This window comes from Dendropsophus ebraccatus, chromosome 1, assembly GCF_027789765.1.
Source record: "Dendropsophus ebraccatus isolate aDenEbr1 chromosome 1, aDenEbr1.pat, whole genome shotgun sequence".
In the NCBI taxonomy this organism is placed as follows: Eukaryota; Metazoa; Chordata; class Amphibia; order Anura; family Hylidae; genus Dendropsophus; species Dendropsophus ebraccatus.
In genome coordinates this window covers 58,697,764-58,717,165 of record NC_091454.1, presented here as the reverse complement: position 1 = coordinate 58,717,165, position 19,402 = coordinate 58,697,764, and the positions used below count along the sequence as shown (strand labels likewise).

The 19,402-nt window shown below is 43.8% G+C and overlaps 1 protein-coding gene across 2 annotated transcripts in view; it reads right to left on the bottom strand.

Moving 5' to 3' along the window:
• The window catches only part of SEPTIN8 (septin 8), a 51,903-nt gene extending 49,591 nt beyond the window's left edge, over nucleotides 1-2,312 (bottom strand). The window contains exon 1 of one of the 2 annotated variants that reach the window (XM_069971557.1): nucleotides 1,970-2,312. In XM_069971557.1, coding sequence (XP_069827658.1) covers nucleotides 1,970-1,999 — 30 coding nt within the window. In that variant the 5' untranslated portion in view covers nucleotides 2,000-2,312. The remainder of the gene's footprint in view (nucleotides 1-1,969) is intronic. The other variant, XM_069971547.1, reaches the window with a different exon arrangement.
• Between the last annotated feature and the right edge of the window lie 17,090 nt (nucleotides 2,313-19,402).

Below are 19,402 nucleotides of genomic sequence, written 5' to 3'. Positions count from 1 at the left end.
GGACCCTGACAGACAGCTGAAACGTCTCCCCCCCCATCTGGGACCCTGACAGACAGCTGGAACATCTCCTCCCCCCCCCCCCCATCTGGGACCCTGACAGACAGCTGGAAGACAATCTCTAAGCACAGATAGGGATGGGAGGAGGAGTGAGGAGGCATTCCAGCAATTCAGGGGCTTGGGAAAGTCTTTTTGACACTTTGTACAGGAGAATAAAAGTATTTTACACTTTAATGGTGCGTTCACACCTACAGGATCTGCAGCTGATTTTCTGCAGCAGATTTCATTTAAATAACTGAACACAGCATCAAATCTGCTGCAGATCCTGTAGGTGTGAACGCACCCTAAGAAAGCAGAAAGTGATAGAAGTAAGGTCCAGGGGACACGTGCCACCAGGTATATAATAACAGTGCCAGAGGACTGGAATGTGAATTGCACGGAACACTTTAGAGGGATTCTTCACATGATAATAACTACTTGTTAGAAGGGTCTCTTGTCTGTAAGTAGATATCAGAGTTTCCACCTTCCCACTCTCCTGTGTTCAGTTTTCCTGCAGCGCCCCCAGGAGGGAAAGGAAGCATTGCACAAACCCCATTCAAATCAATGGATTGTCGGTCTGTTGCAGGTGCTGCAGGTATATATTTGTATTAAACAAGGCTCAGTATTTGCCTGAACACAGGATAACTATAATAACTATACCAAGTTACATACCAAACACAATAGTGGAGCAAGAGACAAGCTGCCAAAACATGCCATAGAAGTCAATGGATACTAACAGTGTCAGTGCCAAACTAAGGGCAGGAGAGAGAGAGCTGCCCCTCACACTGCCCACCTGCCACATCATGTGCCCAGAAATTGCCCTAGCCATGGGGGAAGCATACAGTGGGGGTCAGTATGTAGTGGGGGCAGCATACAGTGGGGGTCAGTATGTAGTGGGGGCAGCATACAGTGGGGGTCAGTATGTAGTGGGGGCAGCATACAGTGGGGGTCAGTATGTAGTAGGGGCAGCATACAGTGGGGGTCAGTATGTAGTAGGGGCAGCATACAGTGGGGGTCAGTATGTAGTAGGGGCAGCATACAGTGGGGGTCAGTATGTAGTAGGGGCAGCATACAGTGGGGGTCAGTATGTAGTAGGGGCAGCATACAGTGGGGGTCATTATGTAGTAGGGGCAGCATACAGTGGGGGTCATTATGTAGTAGGGGCAGCATACAGTGGGGGTCAGTATGTAGTAGGGGCAGCATACAGTGGGGGTCATTATGTAGTAGGGGCAGCATACAGTGGGGGTCAGTATGTAGTAGGGGCAGCATACAGTGGGGGTCAGTATGTAGTAGGGGCAGCATACAGTGGGGGTCAGTATGTAGTAGGGGCAGCATACAGTGGGGGTCAGTATGTAGTAGGGGCAGCATACAGTGGGGGTCAGTATGTAGTAGGGGCAGCATACAGTGGGGGTCAGTATGTAGTAGGGGCAGCATACAGTGGGGGTCAGTATGTAGTAGGGGCAGCATACAGTGGGGGTCAGTATGTAGTAGGGGCAGCATATAGTGGGGGTGAGTATGTAGTAGGGGCAGCATACAGTGGGGGTCAGTATGTAGTAGGGGCAGCATACAGTGGGGGTCAGTATGTAGTAGGGGCAGCATATAGTGGGGGTCTATTAGCCCTTTCCCTTTACATATATAAGACATATTATTATACATCAAATAACTATATATAGCAGTGAGGATGTTGGCACTAGATGCCCCCTGCTGCCATGTGATCACCCGGTGTGCCCGCTGCTGCCATGTGATCACCCGGTGTGCCCGCTGCTGCCATGTGATCACCCGGTGTGGCCGCTGCTGCCATGTGCCGGTGATCGCCCGGTGCCCGGCACAGTCCCCAGCTGCAGCACAACTTGCCCCGGTGATGGAAAGTTTCCCGTTGCCGGTGGGCGGCGTGTCCCAGCCGGGTGAGCGCTGCCCGGGCCCCCGTACTCACATTTGCCCGCTCTACATCAGTGGCGGCCATGCTGGCGTGCTCCCTGCTCCTGCCGGCCGTCTCCAGGGCTTCTGTCGTCTGAATTGATGCAATCGCAGCTCCTAGCTCTCAATGGGATCCAATATGGCCACTGTACTTCCTGGAAACTCCCCTCTGCATTACAGAGCCGCTGTCACCTCCCACGGGGCTGTAGAGGGCGCAGCAACGGCCGGGCCGCCTGTATGCAGCACGGGGAATAGGGACGCCCCGCTCACACCGGCGCGCACACTACCCTGACAGGGCCCGGCGCCTCCCTCAGGCCGCAAAGCATGCTGGGAGCTGTAGTCCTCGCCAGAAAGCTGATGCTGTCATCCTGCTGAGAGAAAGCGGGGGGAGTACGGGGGTCGTGTGATGCACAGCACGGGTTCTGCTCGGCAAAGCCCTATGGATTATATATAAACACACACGTATAGCTCTATAGTGGGCTGTGGGGACAGGGTGCATAGATTGACAGCTAAAGGCGAGATGTTCAAATAAAAAGCTGCTTTGGCGCCCTCTATCGGAGTGTTGATGAGATGACAGCTAGAAATGAATAAAACCCCATTGCATTCCCTGAAGAGCACGTAAGGTTCACAGGGTGTTTAAAGGGAATCTATCAGTTGCCATACACTTTACAAACTGCTGACACGGTTAGATAGCTGTTAGGTGAAGGGGAAACAAAGTACCTTTCTTCGTCTTATTGTTTATTTATAAAGTGCCCTTAATTCCACATATCCAGCTGTGCTTCCAGGATATAGAAAATCCTTTTCTCTGGTGCAAGGAGTCAAAGAGGCTTTTGCCAAGCTTCTGAATAGCTGTAAGCTGGAATGCCTCTTGACTGACACCTGGAAGCTGAGACCCGAGCAGGGTCAGATATTGGAGGAGGTCCATGTTCACACACTGTATTTTGGCATTAAAAACGGCCGTTGTTTAACGCTTAGAGAACCGGGCCAATTTCTACTTTTTGCGTTTTCGTTTTTCCCTCCTTGTGCTTAAAAGGCCATAGCACTTGCATTTTTACACCTACAGCCCCACATGAGCCTTTATTTTTTGCGTCACTATACTTTGCAATGACAGGCTGAATTTTTGCATAAAGTGCACTGCGAAACCAGAAAAAAATTCAGTGTTTGGTGAAATTGAAAAAAAACATGCATTTGTTTTATTTGGGGGGTTCATTTTTACACCATTCGCCCTGGGGTAAAACTGACTTGTTATGCATGTTCCTCAAGTCGTTACGATTACAACGCTATGTAACATGTATAACTTTTATATTATCTGATGGCCTGTAAAAAATTCAAACCATTGTTAACAAATATATGTTCCTTAAAACCACTCCATTCCCAGGCTTATAGCGCTTTTATCCTTTGGTCTATGGGGCTGTGTCAGGTGTCATTTTTTGCACCATGATGTGTTCTATCGGTACCTTGATTGCGCATATGCGACTTTTTGATAGCTTTTTATTACAATGTTTCTGGATTTGATGCGACCAAAAATGCGCAATTTTGCAATTTGGGATTTTTTTGTGCTTACGCAGTTTACCGTGCGAGATCAGGAATGTGATTAATTAATAGTATGGGCGATTATTTGTTTATTTATTTATAACATGGGAAAAGGGGGGATGATAATAACAATTATTTTTTCTTTTACACTTATACTAGTAGTCCCCCAGGGGGGCGTCTAGTATAAGTACACTGATCTCTCATTAAGATCTATGCTGTATAGATATGCAGCATAGAGCGATCAGATAGGCACATTGATTGCTTCCAGCTGCTGCAGCCGGAAGCAATCGAGTGCCGAGCCGGGATCGGACAGGGTAAGATGTGTGGACGTTGTCCCGGAGGAGCGATCCACCCCACTAGACACAAGGGATCGCCTGCATCAAGTAATCGGATGCAGCTGTCAACTTTGACAGCTGCATCCGATAACTTAATTAGCAGGCACAACGATCGTACCGTGCCCGCTAATAGCTGTTGCCCAGGGCTACGAGCGGCACCCGGGACCGTGGCGGTTCAGAGCGCGGCCCCGCTCTGAACACATGAAGGCAGCTCTGGACGTGAATTATTACATTACAACGTATGGAATCACTGCCGTAGTAATATACACTCTGTTTTCTCTGCGGCCACAGAAAATAACCGTAATGTCTATTTTGTGCGGCCGCTATTCAGTGAACAGCAGCCATACAAGATAGTCTGTATTCACAGTGTAAAGTACAGCTCCCAGCCGTACTTTACATTCTGGGCTATGCCAAATTGGAACGCAGACATAACCCAACGTGCCCGCATTTCAATTCAAATTCAAAAATTATGTTCATCCGCCCAAGTGCCCACCGGGTGAACATCTCAGACCGGGCCAGATCAAACAAAGGCCGATGTTCATACAATGTGTGAACATCGCCTAAAGCTGTATTGCAGGATATACACAGGATAAGGGACAACTAAGAGTTCCCAGGGGTCTGAACTTTGACCAATTATTATTATTATTATCTATTTATAAAGTGCCTTTTTTTCTGGAGCGCTATACAAGCGATAGGGGGTGAAAAACAGGAACATTACAAGATCAAAACCACATTACACGAGTAAGGTAAATGGCAGACTGGTACATGGGTACAGAGGACCCTGCCCGCAAGGGCTTACGATCTACAGTACAAGGTAATAGGAGAGAGACAGAAGGTAAAGTGCAGCCAGTCAAAGTGTGGAGCAGAATTATTATAGGTTGTAGTCTGGTTTGAAGAGATGGGTTTTCAGGTTACTTTTGAAGTTCTTGATGGTGGATGATAGCAGCAGGAGCAGGAGACAGTGTGAATTGGCACAGAGGCCATTTTTTTTCACTTCCTGGATTTCTATCAGCTACCAGTGTGGCATAACCACACAGATACAGTAATACATTGTTTAGACACATCTATATAACTTTTAATGTACTTTTAATAGAAAAAAAGTTCTTCTTATTCGGAGTTCCCCTTTAAAATGAATGCGCTGGGCAATGGGGATTGGCAGAGGGGAGAGTGAAGGGAAAGGTGGATTAGTCAGGCAGCAAAGTTAAATGAGAAGTTTTGCGAAAATTTCTATTAAAGTATTGTATTGCCCCCCAAAAGTTACAAATCACCACTATACACTTATTATGGGACATGCACATAAAGTGCTTTTTTCCCTGCATTTACTACTGCATCAAGGTTTCACTTCCTGGATGAAATGGTGATGTCACGACCCGACTCCCAGAGCTGTGCGGGCTGTGGCTGCTGGAGAGGATGATGGCAGGGGGATGCTCAGTGTTCCTCTGCCATCATCCTCTCCAGCAGCCACAGCCCGCACAGCTCTGGGAGTCGGGTCGTGACATCACCATGTTATCCAGGAAGTGAAGCCTTGATGCAGTAGTAAGTGCAGGGAAAAAAGCACTTTATAAGCATTTCCTGTAAAAAGTGTATATTGGGGATTTGTATAACTTTTGGAGGGCAGTACAATACTTTAATAAAAATTTTCACTGGACTTCTCCTTTAAGGATAGAGGGGAGCAGGGGAGTTAGATGGAAAGCCAGAGAGGAGGATGTTGCAGTAGTTCAAGTTGGAGTAAATGAGAGCATGTACCAGCAGTTTTGTTGAGTCAGGGTTGAGAAAAGAGCAGATTTGGGAAATGTTAGAAGTGAAGGTGGCAGGAGGTGGTCAGGGTCTGAATGTACAGTTAAAAAGAAATGGTAGAATCAAAGGTGACCCCCAAGGCAGCGGACTTAGAGGACAGGTGACAGAGTGCAACCATTGACTGTGATTGAGAGATTAGATGGAGGGGTGGGACGAGATGACTAGTTTTGTTTTGTTCATGTTGAGTTTGAGGCTAAGTTCACACTATGTAAACACAACAGCCTTATTTCATACCAGCTGTTATTTTTAAAAAACGTCCGTTGTTTGCACAACAATGGTTGTTATGAAATACGGCTGTTGTTGTGACTTAGCCTTATAAAGCAGGGGAGGAGAAGAAGGAAGATAGAGCAGAGAGGTTTTCTATGGGGATTTGCTACTGCTCTGGACAGTTCCTTTCATGGACAGAGGTGACAGAAAAGAGCACTGTGTCAGCCTGGAAAGAAAATATAATTCCCTGCAGGACATACAGCAACTGATAAATATGGGAAGACTTGAGTTTTTAATGGAAGTAAATTACAAATCTATAAAATTTTCTGAAACCAGCTGATTTAAAAGAAAAATATTTTTGCTGGAATACCCCTTTAACACCAAGTGAATTCCAAAATTTAAAGCAAGGATTATACCTTATAGAACCCCTTTCTTTTTGTAACAATGGTTTGCTGTATTTTTGTTGTCATGTTGTAGGACTAGTTTCAAGGTCTTATCTTTATGGCGCCCATCTAATTTCAATGACGTTTGATAAGTGTGGGATGGTCTGTGCTGGTTAAAGGGCCAGTCTCACCTACATCTACAGATAACTGTGTAATCTCTAAGCTTTTATTTAGTGTTCCCTAATCATAAGCTGCTTGCTTAGTAACAGGTGTGTTGACCTCTAAAGTAAAATGCATCACCATTCATTAAGAAGTTAATATGTCAGCTCACTGTGGGCATCTGTAGTCACCATGGCAACCACTACCTGTGAGAGCAATTGCTTATGTCATTAAAAAGGTTCCATAAAAGAAAGGCACCCTGTCTGGATCAGTGCCATCTTGGATGCGCCAGAGGACCTTAAGCTTGACTACCTAATTTTCCAACTGTCCAGCCATGGATCCCTTGTGGTTTCCTCCACAGGGTTTTTTTCTTAGTTCTGAAGGGTGACTCTTCAAGAGTGATTTTAAATAAAACGCTTGACTATTTAACACCTGATTACAACATGTGTTTTTATTTTGTGTTCTTAGATTGAATTAATTTTGTTTGGGAGTTGGGGGTCCATTACATATTACAGAGTCATAAAGTTGACCATCTGCCCAACAAAGAAATATTGCCTTCATGTCTTCTTTGTCAGGCAACTGTCTGAAATTTCTCTATGAGTTCACCATCAAAACTGAAAATTCAGGGAAAGGATGGGGGAATAGAGCACATTTACTTCTATTCCAGTGCCTCAACTTTTTAGGACACATCACACCTATATGTGTATGTATGTATGTTATGTAGTACCAGTGCAACTTTTACTTTACACTTATTGACATCCATTGCAGGCCTACAGAAAGTTTAACCTTGCTTTCCTGGGTGCCTGGATGTCAATATAAACACACAAACTAAGTACAAGAGCTGGTAATGTTTTTAGAAGTAAGCAGCTATGTTTTTCTAACCCTTTTAATTTAAAGTAGAGCTCCTTATCATTACTTGGAATACAGCCCAGCTCCACCATGACCACAAACTGCAGAAAATGAGTGCATTTTCTGATTCTTCTCAAAACTGCTGTTTTCCCTGTTCCAAAGCAATATGGAAAATAAAGACATAGAAAAACGGCATTCCTGAGGTTTAAAGTAAAAGCAAGAAGCTTTAGGGGCAAAATGTAAATGATAACTTTGCACATTATAAGTTTAAGGGTACGTTCACCCGTACCGGATCCGCTGCGAGACCCAATGCGGATCCCTTACCAGTAAACTCTATGGACAGACAAACTTGCAGCAGGATGCACATCCCGCTGCGAATTTGTCCGCAGCCCGCCCCATTAACCCCCTGGCTGCCGAAGCCTACACATCACCTGGTCCCCGCTCCGGCTTGCTTCTTGGCTCCCGGTGTCTTCACATCCTGCAGCGCACTGATTGGCCGAGCAGGACGTGCTGAGAACCTCCGAGGCAAGCCGGAGCGGGGACCAGGTGATGTATAGGCTCTGGTGGCCTGGGGGTTAACGGAGCGGTCTGCGGACAAACTCGCAGCGGGATGTGCATCCTGCTGCGAGTTTTTCTGCCCATAGAGTTTACTGGGCAGGGATCCGCAGCGGGTCTCGCTGCGGATCCGGTACGTGTAAACGTACCCTTAAAGCGCAGTGACAACCATAGATACTTATACAGTGATAGCAAAATTAACTCCCAAATATAGTATCCCTATAGGGCTGCTCACGTACATTGTCTCCCATATGGATTGAAAAGACACCCATGTACTGTATTCACCCTAGCTTTAGACCATGTTCATACACCATTTTAAACTAATTTTATTTCTCCAAAAATGTCTTTTTTACATTAAAACTACTGAAATTGCAGTATATTTAGCTTGTTTGAAGAAACATCTACACCACAAATGTAGTTTCTCTATTTGTGGTTTCTAATTAAAAACAAAAAAACAAAAAACATAATATTAAATCTTTAAATAACTTTAAAAGCTCCGTAAATGTTTGCTATTATATATGGGTTGGTGCTATATATATAAGTTAATAGCCTTGTGCTCACAGTTCTGCGGCAGTAACTATCTATATTTTATATAGCAGTCTTATTATTCTTTGTTTTGACAATATCGAAGGGCTCCTCTGTTTCCCTCTTATGAGATACATCAACTATACAGATATGTTATGAGATTGTAAAGACTTTCTCTAAACAGAAATTGCTTGTCATACTATTTTGCTTATAATGCCCTTCAGTAAAAACCTATGCAAATGATTTACAAATCTCACTTACAATGGTTCTATTGAAATGGCTTATAGAAGAGGGATTGTAATGTCTTTTGTCAATGACTGTTCATTTGAAAGTATTATGCATTATTAATGTAGCAGAAAACAAGTATATCTAAATTAAAACTGAAATACCCCTTTATGCTGGCTATAGAGCAGATCAATTTATTAGAACAGCAATTGTAAATAAACAAAGGGCCGCAAATCCAACATTCAACATATCCATACAGTCAATTTATTGTATATATATGCGCAAACAAAAAAATCACATACATGTGGTGCCCACAAGGTGGATGGGGCTACAAAGTTATACCCTTTAGGATAGATGAATGGAAATAGGTGACAGTTCCCTAGGGAGTACCTTTGTAAGCAATTGTACTGACTCTCTAAATAAGTTTTATGAACTTTATGTTGTTGTGAAGCCTTACTGAATTAAAAGGGAACCAATGACCATATTTTTGCCTATAAAGCTAAAATTCCTTCCTAATAAACTTCCATCCACTCTCTTCTAACATATTTTCTCAGTTTGACTGGGCCAGCTATGGGGCTAAAAGCTACTTTTATTTTTTCCCATGCCTTAGGCAAATGTCCTCTAATTAGCCATCAGGGCAGATATTTATTCCAGCAGCTGCAGAGGTGGTGGCTGGACTAAGCATGCTGGGGGTGGTGAAGCGCCAGCAACTTGCTGGCCATTGCAGTCAGAGGAAGACATTGTGCTACCGAGATTGGTGCTGCTCCTTTAAATGGGTTATCCACCCAAAGCTGGGTTCACACTACGGAACCTGAGCGGAGAATTTTCAGATTCTGTAACTCGTTCCCGTTCACGGCTGCGCGCCTCTGCGCCCGTGCCATAGACACCATTTTATGCACGGACGGATTCCGCATTCCGACGAAAGAATTGACGTGTCAATTCTTTCGGCGGATAGTGCAATAGGGCCGCCCATAGAATAGTTTCTATGGAGCCGGCGGAAATTCTCCAGAAGAGTTTGCCAGAGGAGCCTGTAGGGTAGTAGGAGCCCCAGCCCTGGTTATCTGGGTGTAGCTAGGTGTCTGTGTCTTCCTAGTTACCTGCACTGCGCAGTAGGATATGTAGACCTTGAATACTGGTTGCTTTGTCCTACTGAGGCTAGTTCCTAGCTTGTTCAGGATACTGCCCTGCACTTTTAAGACATGCTCCTGGCATAGGTCAGGGTGTTCTTTGGTGACTACTCCCTCTGGTGTCTGCTTAGCACTGCATAGTAAAGATAGTAGTTGCTGTTAAAGAACAGTTAGTCTCTTGCTGCATCTCCTCACTTTGGTGGCAAGAGTCAACTAACTGTGTCGCTTCCTCTCACATGGAGCAAACTCCTCCTACAGGGGGTGAGTGTAAGAGAGCAAGGATAGGCAGAGAAAGAGGGAGCACTTCCTAGTGTTCAGCATATAACTCATGGTATACAACAACATTAAACCATAACTTCCTTCAGCTACACATAAGGACATGCACCTATAATAAACACACCTAGTGGGGAAACTGAAAATACCTCATCCAATACTTAAAGTGTCACTGTCGTGAATTTTTTTTTTGCAGAAATCAATAGTCCAGGCGATTTTAAGAAACTTTGTAATTGGGTTTATTATCCGAAAAATGCATTTTTATCATGAAAAAGCAGTTTGAAGCTCTCCCCCCTGTCTTCATTGTTCTCCTATGGAGAGAGCTAAAGAAAAGACCAAAACAGGACAACAAAGAGTTAATCTACAAATCCCTCACCCGTTATCTGTTCTGACCATCACCAGTGACCTGTCTGAGCTCGGATTACAGCTGTCACCCAGCTCCGTGCCTGTAATCCTCTGTTATCTGCTTTCTGCTGCCGGCTAACTCCCTCCTTCCTCCTCCCCCCTCCCCTCTCCCTAGAAGAGACAGGGGACGTCTCCTGCAACAAGTCACAATTTTCAGATTTTTCAGAGTGGATGAAAAAGAGGAAGGAGGGGGGACCTGGGAAAAGGCTTTTTACATGCAGATAATGGCAGATTTGGCTAATAAACCCAATTACAAAGTTTCTTAAAATCGCCTGGACTATTGATTTCTGCAAAAAAAAAAAATACGACAGTGACTCTTTAACCTTAAAGTGAGAACTTTTGACAGGTGCATAGAAGAGAAAGAAACACCAGTGGTGGGATACCACAGGAGACTGCCAGGTTAGGCAGCACGAGTACCAGGTCTCTATTTCTGGGCGTAGTTAACTCCTCAAGATATTCCCCAAGGTAGTTGAACGTTTTCAGTAGGATACTTCGGGTCTCAGCAACTTTGTGCTACTGGGAATCAGCTCCACTTCCTTTCCTTTAGGAGGTGACTGTCCTGACATTAAAAAGGATCCCAGGCATAGACAAGGGTGTACCCAATTTAGGTTTACCCCACTTCTAGAGCTTAGCACTGCATAGCTGTAGTCCAAGTCTCTCTTGTAAACTAGGACTCCTCTCACTATCCTAACTGGATCAAAACTAACTGAAAAGGAAACCCCTATCCTATATAGGTCTGTATCACAGGAAGGAAGATATAAAGAGTGTGTTAGGGTAGAGGGTCTGCACCTGTGATTGGTCAGTACATAGCAAATAGCCAAACCTTTACTGCAACTTTGCACAGGGGGAAAGTGAGACACCTAGTGACTGGAGTGGAAATCACAGCTCCTAGCCCTCGGTGCGACACCTGACAGGGGTACTTTCTCCTAGGTGGTAAATAACTTTGTGAACTACCCGTACTGGAACACTACATAACATCTGTACACATACCTCATTGTTGCCATTAGTAAAAGGGACACTTTATCAGAGTTGCAAAAAAGGAGGATTATTGGCTTTGCACCAAGGGTGTCAGTATTTCTGAAACTGCACATTGTGAAAAGTTCGGTACTGGTGAACGTGGATCATGAGTGGACTAATGGGACTATTGTGAAAAAGCTATGTGGAAACTACAAACACCACATGCCACTGATGTGAGAAGAGCAAATTTGTCCCACACTGGTTTTGGCAAAATCAGTATACAGTGGTACCTTGGTTTAAGAGCTCACAGTTTTTCAAAATTGTGACTTGGTTTAAGAGCATTGCTTTGGTGTAAGAGCTCCCTGTACAGGGTGGGACAGCGAGTGGAGGAGGGGCATGGACTGCATAGTATGGTCTACAGCACTGTACTCTAACCCAGGAAGTCTCCCCCACCTTCCAAATCATAGCAGATCCAATTCAGGCTGTGGCTTGCATCAGGGGACAGGACTGTGGGGGTAATCTCTCCATAGCTGTAATCCCTCTCTCCCCAGACAGAGAGTGCTGCATGTATGTGCCCACATATGTCCTGCTCATTCCTTCCTGCTCCCTGCAGTCTCTATCAGCCCTTCTGTTTCCCATCCTCTCCATTACTGTACAGTAACTTATAATATCACAGTCTGCTGTTTCTAAATGTTTGTTACATTTGTTTTACATGTTATTCAGAATTACTTTTGGGGGTGTGGAACCAATTGTCTGCACTTCTATAATTTTTTTTATAGGAAAATTTGCTTTGGTTTAATAGTGGATTTGGATTACAAGCACGGTCCCGGAACGAATTATGCTCGTAATCCAAGGCACCACTGTATTATGTTTATGAGGCTGTGCTGACTCTGATCCACTGTTATGGCAGCAGTTTTTGAGTGCTGAGAACACTGCCGTTGTCACATGATTTCTAATCATAACAATCTTTGAATTGGTGCAGTGAAAAGTAACTAGTTTACAGTAAAATGTACACATACTAAGAACGAGTGGGACAATACAGACAAGTTATGTACAGTATGAAATCGTTTCCACTAGTGTTCTTTTTAAACTCTTAAGATGGAGACCAGCTCGGCTGCGGCTTATTCTATTAAACATATTTTACTTCTTTCTGTTTAAAGAATAGACCTGTAGTGTACAACATGCATCTTTAATAAAAATACAGGTACTTTACTCTGCACCTAAATATATTAATTTTTTTAAACATTTATAGTGAATATTTAAATATTTTCATTGCAGCTGTTCTGCTGCACAATGGACACCCATGGAACCTGAAAAATCCCACTGACCTTAATGAGGTCTGTCAGACTTTAGTCTCTTTATTTAAGCTGTAACACTCAGCTTCTCACAAATCTACTGTATTGGACCTTTTTATATATAACATTAGAGGCACACATACAGCACAGTAGGTGGCTACGACAGGCTATGGAAACCATATTACAGATTTGTGCAACACTATTTTGTAATACAGCCACTTACCGCACAAAAGAACATGTTTTATTCATACACTCCTTCTATAGGTTAAAAAAAACTGCAGTAAAATTTGCATTGTGCCATTATAGAAACAAATCCTGTTTATTGCCAGTGAAAATCCCTGGAGGGTGATTGCTGCTCTGCTCCATTTAATAACAATTTTACATTGATTTGTTTATCAAATACTCACTAATGCAGTCTCATTATCAGAAATTATCTTTTTAATTCTAAAAGTTTTAAAAAGGAAATTCACCTTACAGTTGTAGGATTTCAAGTCTTCCCCCTCAATCAAATAAGTTAGAACAGCTACATACAGAGTTTGTTAAACTTCACAGTAGTAATAGCATGTGGCACACTGCCATCCAAATCTGCAAGAATACATTCTTCCATATTCTAGTGTAAATGCAACTTTCACAACATTTTTACCTCTTCTACTGTACATTAGTATAGGAAAGACATGCAGGGGGAAAAGATTCCATGGACAACAAAATATTCTTCTCTTTAGATTCCATGGACAACAAAATATTCTTCTCTACTTCAAATAAGCTTAAAGCGGTACTCTGGAAAAAAAGGTTTTAAATCGAGTGGTGTCAGAAAGTTATACAGATATGCAAATCACTTCTACTTAAAGGGGTACTCCGGCGAAATCTTTTTAGTTCAAATCAAGCTCACAGTATTAAAAAATTGTGCCTGCATCAGGATACTGCAGGTACTATACTGGGTGAGGGGGCTTGGCAGGAACAGTCCACCTCTATATAACAAGTCTCCTCACCTTCCACTGCAGATCCACTATGAGGGGGCACTCTCAGAGCAGGTTTGGGGCGCTCACTGTGTCAGAGGTGTCATAGTGGCAGGTGTCATAGGGAAAAAGCGCAGGGTCTTCTCCCTTTACTGACCTGAGATGATGTGGGAGTAGTGGCCGCTGGTATCTTTCATAGATATCTGCACATGTGGTACTGGTTGTGTTGTTATACGTGACGCCAGTACTGTAGAAGTACACAGGTGTGATGTTAATATCTGTGTTGGCCGGAAGTGTTGTAGGTCCCTTGAGCACTTGTCATGGCAACCTGGAGTGGTAGTAGACCCACCCAGGATGTCGGTCCCGCCACCCACAGAGAGGGGAAAAATAACCAAAGGTAAATAGTGGAGCATGTGGGTGCAGAGAGTCCTGTGCTTTTAGTATAAAAATAGAACACTTTACTTAATAACATTGCAGGTGAACAGTACACTTAATACAGGTAGTGAAAATCTTGATACTGGGAAATGTAGTTGCTGACAGCAGAGTAAAACCAGTGCTCTGTAGAAGTAGGTGCTTGTGAAAAGAAGAAAGAGGAGAGGAGTTGCCAGAGGAGCCCTGCCCCATGTAGAATATGTGCTCTGCTGGAACAGGAGTGTAGAGAAGTGATAAGTAATACTCGTACTCATGTATAGGCCATATTCTTACCGCCTTCTGCCCCCTAGTTGTGCAGAACCTATCGTAGGTGGGTAGCACAAGCCCCAGTCATCGGTTATCTGGGTGTGGCAGACTTCCGAGTCTACCCAGTCGTCCTGCACTGTGCAGTAGTATATGTAGACCTATTCTTGGTAGCTGTGTCCTACTGGTGTCAGTTCCTCTTGTATAAGAAGACTGCCCTGCACATTTTAGAAAGGTTGCTGGCGTGGGCTAGGTTTATCCTAGGTGGCTTCTCTTCTTTAGCACTACATAACTGTGGTAGTTGCTTGCATAAGGAAACGCTGTTACTGTCTCTGATCCCTGTCAGGGGCCTAGCCAAAGCCAGGCCCTGGCTTATCTTTTGCAGGAACTAGGTCTCTGTGTGTCCTCTTACTCTGAAAACTTGTTTAAGACTAACTCCCTTCCTCCACTAGGTAACTCCTCCTACAGGGGCTAACTCTAAACCCTCCTGTGGGTGGTGGGGCCAAGTGTGGGTGAGAGAGAAGGATAGGATAGGAAGAAAGAGCACCTGTGACTGGTCAGCATAGAAACACGACACCTAGTGGGGAAAACAAGGTACTACTACTCCCACTTTGTTACCTGAGAGAAAACTGGTACAGCACACAGAAGAGGAGGATGCTATACTATTTCAGTGATTTGGATTACAAGCATGTTCCCAGAATAAATTATGATCTTAATTCAAAGTACCACTGTTTATAAATACTTGTATTGGCATGTCTATTGCTCTGATATACCAGTAAGTCATTTAAACATGCCAGCAGACAAAGCATAGGACGGTAAAATATGTGAATCCAATTAATACAAAATTCAAAAGTCCATTCATTATACCGAATCATTATTATTTTTTTTCTTCCCAAGAATTCACTTGGCTCAATAGATACAGAAAAACGCCATTGTTTACACTGCGCCTGACAGCAGCTTTTAACAATGTGACAGTTGATGCGTGATTCAGCGGATAGTAGGAGACAGAGAGAAGCAGAAAACGCTTACATCTATGGGTGGCAGTATATAATATAAGCCCTGTCATTACCAACAACAGGACATGTTTTGAGTGAAGTGAGGAAGAGGAGGCGTGCCGTCTGGGTAATTACATGAAGAATGACTTGAAAGGGATGTTATACTCACTACAAAAACAGGGGATAAGGACTAATATCATATATATATATAAACAAGGATATTTAGTCCTGGAAGGTGCCAGGATTCTTCTAATTCTGACACTGTAATTTGCATAAGTGTTAGGGCCTTGAATAAGACCATCTGTACCCTGAGGATTGGCACAAGTTGGACTGAGCTATACCCATTACTGATAATTTTATCTGGTTTGCTGAATTATTATTAAAAAAAAAGTATGTGTTTTTGTAAGTACCATTTTCATGATAAACTGGGAAGTGTCACTATCTATAGCTATTATATAAGATGTATAAGATTTTACCACATTTACCCTCAGCAGTGTCAATCACACTGAAACAGGCAGGGGGAGCCAAGACACCCTCCAGCCTTCAGAATTTGTAGCAGACTGGATTTGAGGGGATCACTCAATACACTGATAACTCTTTATGAATTCACATTGTCAACACCAGCTTTTTTCTCCACTCTTATTTTTACTAATTCAGTCTATCCAGGATTTCATAAGCCTGGTGATCCCCTGTGCTTGAGCCCACACCTCAGAGAGGGAGTTCAAAGGTGAAGCCTTTATAATCCCTTAGGCCTCGCCACACATCTGTGTGCAAATCCACAATGCAGGGTCCCCAATTGCAGGTGTGCAATAAATGTGCCGCCTGCAATCACGGACTATGCACTTGTGAAGGGGACAAAATCTATTAAGCCTGGACCACAAAATAGACCATATAAGTGCAAGTACTATAAATATATATATAATTTTTTTATTTTTTTTTGCAGTCCAGGCTCTGAAGAAATGCACAGACCATGGCATTCACAGTAGTGTGCATAGATACAGTCCACACTGGTGGGTCCGCAATTGCAAACTGCAAATTATTGATGTTTGGATTTAGACCTTGTGTCTCATCTAGTCAGTGGATCCACTGCTGCTTTAGCTGCATAACATGATCAAGAGTATATATAATATGGGTAAATGGAATGACTATATCTCCCAGATGTTATTAATTATTCAGCCAGATACTGGAACATGTTCTTATTTACTAATCTTTTTGGTTATAATTTTTTTTAGTTTAACTTGTGGTACAGTACATTATTATTTGACCTTCCTTCTTGGCCAAGCTGTTTTTAACAGAGCTTACTTACATGCTTTATGGCAAGCCCCAAAGACAGACACAGTGAACATCTCCAAACCCTATTCTTTGTATTGAACACATACAGTATGTTAGCAGTAGCGGATTATAGTAGGTCTGTTTCGGGCGGTAGCCCAGGCCCATGGCCACCCAAACAGACTTGTACTTTAGGGGTGTATTGTCTCCTGGCTACAATTCTGCCATGATTTGCAAAAACAATTGCAGCTTTTTTACTGCGATTATTGACATAATTTATCCTTTAGTATGAACACCACGCTTCTGCTGCCATAGTTACAGTAGGGTTGGGGGTCCAGGCTTGGTGAACAGCCTGGGGCCTATGGTAAAGTTAATCTGCCCCTGTATGTGAGCATGCTATGTTGGGCGAAGAGGGGACGGAGTTGTGAGCAGGTATTGTGTGCACCTCTGCGATCTACACAGTTTCACCTAAAAATAAGACCTATTAGAGGTTTGGCTGAATGGCTAAATATTAGGCCCCCCCTGAACATAAGCCTGCCGAACAGAAAACCAGGGCATTTAGCTGTGATTCTTCTTAGCCCACCACCGTTGTCCCCTACCTTTACCGTCCGTTGCAGAGCAGCTCCATGCAGGACATGAAGACAGTCACCAGCCGCAAACCCCAATGTTTCCTTCCGTGGCTGTCACTTATAAATGTGCAAACAAGGCATCAAGAGGCCAATCGTCATCCGCGTTGTCCCTTACCGCCAGATGTAGAGCTGCACACAGTCTACTGTTATTCCGTCACCTGCCGCCATACCGTACACTGTCCCTGCTGTGCTATACAAGTGTGCTGTAATGAGCTCCCCCTGGTGGCCAGAAACCTTCTTTCCCTGCTGTGCATGTGACATATCAATTCTTCTTCATGGAAAAATAAGACATCACCTGAAAAAAAAAACTAGCACATCTTTGGGAGCAAAAAATAATATAAGACACTGTCTTATTTTTGGGAAAATAGGGTATATACTGGTATCACCTCTCACTGTTCTCCTCTGTTGAAAAGTAAACTTCTGGGAAATTATCTCTACAGAAAGTCTCAGTTTAATTTTAAAGCGTAACTGTCAATTCAGGGTCATTTTTCTGAAAACAATAAATATCTATAGTACAAGCAATTTTAAAAAACTCTGTAATAGGTTTTATTTACCAAAAGGGTTTCCTTCTGTACTTAAGGAGTTCAGAAGAAGCAGGATCTCTGTTTCCATTATGTGGCTATGGAGAGGGGAGGGGCTGAGAGGAGTGAGTAAGCACAGAGCAGTCCTGCACAGCACAGCACCCTGCAAACCTCTCTTGGCAAGTTCCTAGATAACCACTGACCTTTCTGACTTCTGAATCCAGCGTTTTAGGTGCCTAGACAATCTACAAACAGCTGACCTTCATGTCTCCTCTTTCTGCTCCCTCATCTCCTTCGGCCCCTCCCCCCTCCATAGGGATATAATGGACACAGCAGAACCGGTCTTCACTGGCTTCTCTGTAATAAAGACGTGTTTGCCTGATAATGCACAGATAAGAAGTGAGGGGGGAGGCTGGGAGATTGCTTTTTGAGTACAGAAAGAGGCTTTTTTGCGTAATAAAACCTATTATAGAGTTTTTTAAAATTGCTTATACTACTGATTTCTGGAAAAAAAAAAAAAAGACAGTTACGCTTTAAGTATAGTGGGCACAATAAAAAGATTTCAGGATTATTTTGCAATATAGATAGTAAAATGACGAAAAAAAAAAACACATCACGAATAACTCCTAGAAATGTTTAACCCCTTCCCGCACGAGGACGTAACTGTACGTCCCCGCGCGGCGACCCCGCTCTGAACCGCCACGGTCCCGGGTGCTGCATGTAGCCCAGGGCCGCGGTTATTAGCGGGCACGGTCTGATCGCCGGACCTGCTAATTAAGTCTTCAGATGCTGCTGTCAAAGTTGACAGCTGCATCTGAAGACTTCAGAGCAGCTCTTCCCTGGTGTCTAGTGGGGAGATCACTCCCCCGTGACGTTGTCACAAAGGAGCGATCTCCGTGGCTGGTGCTGGCCGGGGTCTGCGCCGTAATGGCGCTGATCCCGGCTCGGCATTCGGCTTTTTCCGGCTGCAGCTGTCATTGCAAAGTACAATTAGTGACGCAAAAAATAAGGGCTCATGTGGGTCTGTAGGTGTAAAAATGCAACTGCTATGGCCTTTTAAGCACAAGGAGGAAAAAAAGAAAATGCAAAAACGAAAGTTAGCCTGGTCCTGAAGGGGTTAAACACAAAAACTGAAAAAAATAAAATAAAATAATTTATTTACATTTTTTAAATTTGAAAACGGGAAAAAGGGGGGTGAGTCAGGCAGTCACGGGAGGCCTAGCAGTTGCCTTGTGCTGAACAGATAATGGATTTGCTCCCTCCTATCTCATCATAGGGATCCAATCTGAACCAATGTGGCACAAATGTCATTAAACTTCCGTTGTCAGTTGTGGGCATACATTTTCTTTTTTGTATCCCCTTAAGGCCATATTACACCAAGCAAGGTCGATTATCGTCTGTTCCGTTAATAACTCCTGTTAAAAGGCAATGATAAGCCGACATGCACGATGTTGGCTGATCCTTGTCTTTTAACATGTCGCTATCTCCTCCTGCAGCTCCTCGCAGCCACCCCGCTCTTTCTTGCTCACTGTAGACACATGTAATAGTGCTGGCAGCGAGCGCGGAACTAGGAGCAAGCAAGCGCTGATCTGACAGGTCGGTGATCACTTGCTTCTCACCATCGGCCCATGTAATAGGGCCTAGAGTCCTTTCCAGCGTTGAGAAGCCCGATTGTTGAAATGTAAAAGAGGCTTAAGAGTCCAGAGTGTATTCCCCAGCTTGGCAAGAGCCCAAGTAAGTCCAACCCCTGTCCTCTTTATCACCTTCTCTGTACAAGTT